The sequence below is a fragment of the Lottia gigantea genome (assembly GCF_000327385.1).
Source record: "Lottia gigantea unplaced genomic scaffold LOTGIsca_112, whole genome shotgun sequence".
In the NCBI taxonomy this organism is placed as follows: domain Eukaryota; kingdom Metazoa; phylum Mollusca; class Gastropoda; family Lottiidae; genus Lottia; species Lottia gigantea.
The window spans coordinates 601,954-608,856 of record NW_008707048.1 but is presented as its reverse complement, the minus strand read 5'-3'; the positions used below and the strand labels follow the sequence as shown (position 1 = coordinate 608,856).

Sequence of the window (6,903 nt, the reverse complement as noted above, 5' to 3'; positions counted from 1 at the left end):
TATCTACATAGCCTTGAAAATTGTTAGTACGTGCGGTTATGTACATAGCCTTGAAAATTGTTAGTACGTGCGGTTATCTACATAGCCTTGAAAATTGTTAGTACGTGCGGTTATCTACATAGCCTTGAAAATTGTTAGTACGTGCGGTTATCTACATAGCCTTGAAAATTGTTAGTACGTGCGGTTATCTACATAGCCTTGAAAAGGTTAGCACGTGCGGTTATCTACAGAGCCTTGAAATTTTTCAGCACGTGCGGTTATCTACATAGCGTTGAAAATTGTTAGTACGTGCGGTTATCTACATAGCCTTGAAAATTGTTAGTACGTGCGGTTATCTACATAGCCTTGAAAAGGTTAGCACGTGCGGTTATCTACAGAGCCTTGAAATTTTTCAGCAGGTGCGGTTATCTACATAGCCTTGAAAATTGTTAGTACGTGCGGTTATCTACATAGCCTTGAAAATTGTTAGTACGTGCGGTTATCTACATAGCCTTGAAAAGGTTAGCACGTGCTGTTATCTACAGAGCCTTGAAATTTTTCAGCACGTGCGGTTATCTACATAGCCTTGAAAATTGTTAGTACGTGCGGTTATCTACATAGCCTTGAAAATTGTTAGTACGTGCGGTTATCTACATAGCCTTGAAAAGGTTAGCACGTGCGGTTATCTACAGAGTCTTGAAATTTTTCAGCACATGCGGTTATCTACATAGCCTTGAAAATTGTTAGTGCGTGCGGTTATCTACATAGCCTTGAAAATTGTTATTACGTGCGGTTATCTACATAGCCTTGAAAAGGTTAGCACGTGCGGTTATCTACAGAGCCTTGAAATTTTTCAGCACGTGCGGATATCTACATAGCCTTGAAAATTGTTAGTATGTGCGGTTATCTACATAGCCTTAAAAATTGTTAGTACGTGCGGTTATCTACATAGCCTTGAAAAGGTTAGAACGTGCGGTTATTTACAGAGCCTTGAAATTTTTCAGCACGCGCGGTTATCTACATAGCCTTAAAAATAGTTAGCAGGTGCAGTTATCTACATAGCCTTGAAAATTGTCAGCACGTGCGTTTATTTACATAACCTTAAAAAATGTCGTCAACACGTGTGGTTATCTATATAGCCTAGAAAATTGTCAGCACACGTGGTTATCTACATAGCCTAGAAAATTGTCAGCACACGTGGTTATCTACTTAGCCTTGCAAATTGTCAGCACATATGGTTATCTACATAGCCTTGAAATAGTCGTCAGCACGTGTGTTTATTTACATAGCCTAGAAAATTGTCGTCAGCACGCATATTATCTACATAGACTTGATAATTGTCAGCACGTGTGGATCTTCATAGTTGAGAAAATTGTCAGATCAACTATGTTTTATGACGACTTTTATTCTGTGATTTATTAATGCAAAAACTGCAGACCAATATCTGTTTTATTGTAGAACCTAGACTATAATACAATGTATGAACCTCTTCAGGGGAAGGAGTTGGCTTTTCGGGCATTTTGTTGGCCCACGTTTACTTATACACCTCAGCTTTCCTTGTATAATAGACAAGGTGTGGTGTTCGATGCGGTGTACGGTACGGGATATTCGATACAAACGAAATAGAAGTCGATACAAACGAAGAAGTGAACACGTAAGGGTCCGGGCGCGGTGCGAACACGATATGTTCTTCTATTTTCTACTGTATCAATAATCCCGCACCGTACCTCGTCCATTCGCACCTTAACCTGACCTACTCTCAAGTTCGACCGGTCGATTCACATCTTCCGTTTTCAGGCGTGGGGAGGGGAACCCCTTTAATGTAATTAAAAGAAACCCTTTTATATTACAATGTAGCTATACAATTCATAAGCTTGTTATTGACATCACAAGGTTAATGACTCAATGATAACTAAATAAATAAGGAAAGACTTAGCGGAAATGCATCACTTTTACCTCATACAGATTTATAACAGATATATCTCTGTTGTATAAGAACCTCGAAGTACACACGTGTACTATTCCATACATTATGGAAGCATGTTGCGGCCAATATAATGAATTGTATTGTCAACTATGATTTCTATCAGAGACAAACCAAAAACTCATCTTGACAATATAATAATATGAGCCTTCGATAACCAAACGACACAAGACTACAACTACTCGACGGAACGACCAAAAAGTAATGCGCACTTTCAATAGTTACAGTGAGATGATAGCATAAATTCCGTCGCGAACTTCCATACATTTAATAAATATTACTATATATACATGTACATACAAAAGAAATTTCATCATCATTCAGCACGTGATTATTTTGCCCTCCGTGACATACGTTTTTGGAACACTGCCCAAACAGTTGTATTTTGTAAACAAACACTGTCACCTAACACTCCAGGATTTACGCAGGTTAATCCATGTGTGACAACTAAGGTCAGTCGTGACGAAATTACTCTTAAGATTGACTCGGCTTAACTAAGATGTTACCAAAATAAAGATCAAAATAGACTTAAAATGTGTAGCTCGTGATCCAAGGAACAATAAACGGGTCCACATGTGTGGGTTATCAGCAAAGTCTTAGAATATGTGTAAGTTGTTACGTTTAGCCCTTTGTATCCTGGTAAAACTGAACACGATTATGTTTCATATAGTTTTCAATAATTGACGCATATACATATAAATATATTTATTCACCTTACCCACAAGCCAAGTTTTATCTAATAAAGCATAGAAATAGAATGTAAGACTTGCATCACTCTTAAAGGGTCAGCTGCGTAATTTTTTTTGTGGGGGTGGGGGCGGTATTTGAGTGTTGAGTACATATGTAAATAGTCTTCAGAAATACTATAAATATGCAAAATCGCATAGTGCCTTCACAAAAATTTTGAATTTAATTTTCTTTTCTATATATGGTATACAATTTCAACTAAAAAAAGGTGAGTCGTCTTTAAAACTTTCAAACACGGATAATTCTGGACACACTTGGATTTGAAGGCTCAACACTGTGAACACTGATTAGCTTAGCTTAAATACTCCAGTTTCCGAGACTATGGAACGATTAGATGCCGAAACTGTCCCTTTAAGGCAAGTTGGTTTTGCTTCGACCGCGACACGTGCCATATATCAATGAAATACATTTGAGAAACTTAACCATCCAAAACAGCCACCCCCATGATATAGTCAATTACCTTGATAAGACAATACGAGAATTGTAAATCGTGTAGAACCAGCTGGCAACACCCTAGACACGCCCTGAAAGTTATTGATGAATCTTCATTCTGCTGATGACAAAGCACTTGATGCACTTGTGACTCACTGAATTCAAATCGATAATGTTTTTCTCCAACGCTTGTGGGTGGGAAATATGATATATAGAAAATGTAATATTTGCCAATAATACTTCAATTCATGAAACAATAATAAGGCATAAAAAAATCAATGTTTCCCATCTGTGGTAGATTTGAGCTCTAGTAGTTCATAATACTTTTGTCCTCATAACCTCACGACCTCTATATAAGCTTGTATTCATTATAATATTATTTATATAAGAATAAATTCTATATTGTCAATGTTTACATTTGACCTACGTATATGTCCAATATGTGTCCGCTATTAACCATTGGCTGTGCTAGATTTTTATCTTTCTTAAAGCTATATAGTAAAATATTTAGAATTGTAAAATGTAAACAAACGCTGATGCAATAATCAAGGAGCCAAGTGTTCTGATTGGTCGAGACAAAGAAAAAGACTCCTACGATTGGCTGATATGTCCCACACCCACACCAAAACGTGTGAATGAAATGAAAAATTACGATATATACCATATACTCTATATTTTAGAAATATTATCATTCAAACAATTCGCAACTAAACAAGCTTACAAAAATAAGAGTGAAAAGTTGAAGTGATTGACAAACGATAAGAAATATTTGTCGCAAATTTTTTTTAGATCTTTTTTTGGAAAAAAAAAACAAAAACTTTTTTGTATATTGTGAAAAGAATTTAACGTTGGTTTCATATCAGCATATAGATGGCTACAGCAGAAAGATTAGATAGAAAACGATGTCATGGGAACTTGGAAACTTATAATGAAACTCAAAGGTAAGAATGATGTCAAACTTTACAGCAAAGATACTTTTGTTAAAGAGGTTTTTTCAAAACTTCAAATGTGTATAGGGACCATCTATGGTTTCAATATTCGCATAATTTTACGTCAGATGTCTTTGATTCTTATAATGATTTTGCGACAGATGTCTTTGATTCTTATAATGATGTTGCGTCAGATGTCTTTGATTCTTATAATGATGTTGCGTCAGATGTCTTTGATTCTTGTAATGATTTTGCGTCAGATGTCTTTGATTCTTGTAATGATTTTGCGTCAGATGTCTTTGATTCTTGTAATGATTTTGCGTCAGATGTCTTTGATTCTTGTAATGATTTTGCGTCAGATGTCTTTGATTCTTGTAATGATTTTGCGTCAGATGTCGTTGATTCTTGTAATGATTTTGCATCAAATGTCTTTGATTCATGTAATCACAGACATGCTTTAAAGTATACACAACGATCATTAGCTCCTCTTGATATCAACAGATTTTGCGATAGTGACGTCATGAAATGCTTAGTGAAAATGAGAATCCCGCAACTCGATGCAAACCTGATACACATAAAGGTTAAGAAAAACCCCTTTGGGCTCAAGCTAATGGAATCTTTTTATATTTTCAATTTCTTATTTGATATTATTGAAGTTAAAAGTCAAATTACATATACGATGATGAAGCTACGGTTTTAGTGACATTGGTGACGGAAAAATGTAATGCGGAAAGATTAAATATCTTTCCTACTAATGTTAAGAATGTTGGAATGTTAGGAAGAAGAAATAATTAAAGGGATAGATGCGCCATTTTTCTATTTCTACCAATCCTCCCTTAGTACGGGATTTTTTAAAGCTATACTAAAAGTAAGTGTTCACAGCTCACAGTCAATATTTTAAGCTTTCAAATCCATGTGTGTCCAGAATTATCCGCGTGTGAAAGTTAAAAAGACGAGTCGTCTTTTATTGGGATACTTCCATATATATAAAAATACATCTATAGAAATAGGAAAGGAGATAGTTTTGAAGGAATTACGCGATTTTGGTACATTTCTAGTAGTCTCGAGTTTCAAATCAACCCTCCAAAATTGCGCACCTATATTTTAACATTACTTTTGACTATAGTATATACAGTTTAATCGTTTTGTTTTTTATTTAGTGTCTAAGTCATGTTATCCAACATGTAAGACAACTACGAAATATGATACGCAATATTTTCGAGGAAAGTCACTTTCAAGAATCTTTTGTGTTTACATAATTGGAAAGGTGTGACATAACCGAAACATAAAAATATACTTAGGTATTTACTATTTATAATTTCTTACTCAATTCCACACCAATATTACCTAAGAATTTCTATTTTTAATCCTATTTACTATTTTGGGGAATGCTCTTGCACGATTCAAGCAACGAGCCAACGAATGTCATTAAAAATAAATCAGGCACTCACAATACTCCACTATGCGACGAGTAACTAAGAGTAATGAAAAAATTTACTTTAATGAAAAAGTGTGGTAAGCTCCAGTGAAGCTATCTTTTCCAAAATTTGCAAAGAATATGATTGTTCTAACAACTGAAACGTCGTGGTTTGTGTCATGTGTTCGGACGAACACCGACGCAGATTTTCCAAGCTTTTGTGGTTGATGATTATTTTGTTAATTGATCTGAAATAGTTCATTAACAAATTATGATAGTCACAAGTTGATTATTCATAACTATTTATGAAATGATCATTAGTCACGATGCCCATTCGATACGAATTCGAACAATTCTTGTTCAATACGAATATAAGTCATAATCATTTGATATCAATCTATTCTATGATCTATGATACCAGTTCCAGACAGATCACCCGATACAACAATTCATGTCACAATCATTTGATATCAATCTATTCTATGATCTATGATACCAGTTCCAGACAGATCATCCGATACAACAATTCATGTCACAATCATTTGATATCAATCTATTCTATGATCTATGATACCAGTTCCAGACATATCAATTTATATAACATAATCATTTGATATCAATCTATTCTATGATCTATGATACCAGTTCCAGACAGATCATCCGATACAACAATTCATGTCACAATCATTTGATATCAATCTATTCTATGATCTATGATACCAGTTCCAGACATATCAATTTATATAACACAATCATTTGATATCAATCTATTCTATGATCTATGATACCAGTTCCAGACAGATCACCCGATACAACAATTCATGTCACAATCATTTGATATCAATCTATTCTATGATCTATGATACCAGTTCCAGACATATCAATTTATATAACACAATCATTTGATATCAATCTATTCTATGATCTATGATACCAGTTCCAGACAGATCACCCGATACAACAATTCATGTCACAATCATTTGATATCAATCTATTCTATGATCTATGATACCACTTCCAGACATATCACCCGGTACAACAATTCATGCCACAATCATTTGATATCAATCTATTCTATGATCTATGATACCAATTCCAGACAGATCACCCGATACAACAATTCATGCCATAATCATTTGATATCAATCTATTCTATGATCTATGATACCAGTTCCAGACATATCAATTTATATAACACAATCATTTGATATCAATCTATTCTATGATCTATGATACCAGTTCCAGACAGATCACCCGATACAACAATTCATACCGCAATCATTTGATATCAATCTATTCTATGATCTATGATACCAGTTCCAGACATATCAATTTATATAACACAATCATTTGATATCAATCTATTCTATGATCTATGATACCAGTTCCAGACATATCAATTTATATAACACAAT

The 6,903-nt window shown here is 34.5% G+C and overlaps 1 protein-coding gene across 1 annotated transcript; it reads right to left on the bottom strand.

Moving 5' to 3' along the window:
- Window positions 1-4,190: 4,190 nt before the first annotated feature.
- LOTGIDRAFT_137081 (hypothetical protein) lies at window positions 4,191-4,511 on the bottom strand (the record flags this gene model as incomplete). Its single annotated transcript, XM_009047470.1, has 1 exon — window positions 4,191-4,511. One exon carries the CDS (start codon window positions 4,509-4,511, stop codon window positions 4,191-4,193), a length of 321 nt encoding a protein of 106 aa, XP_009045718.1.
- Window positions 4,512-6,903: the final 2,392 nt, after the last annotated feature.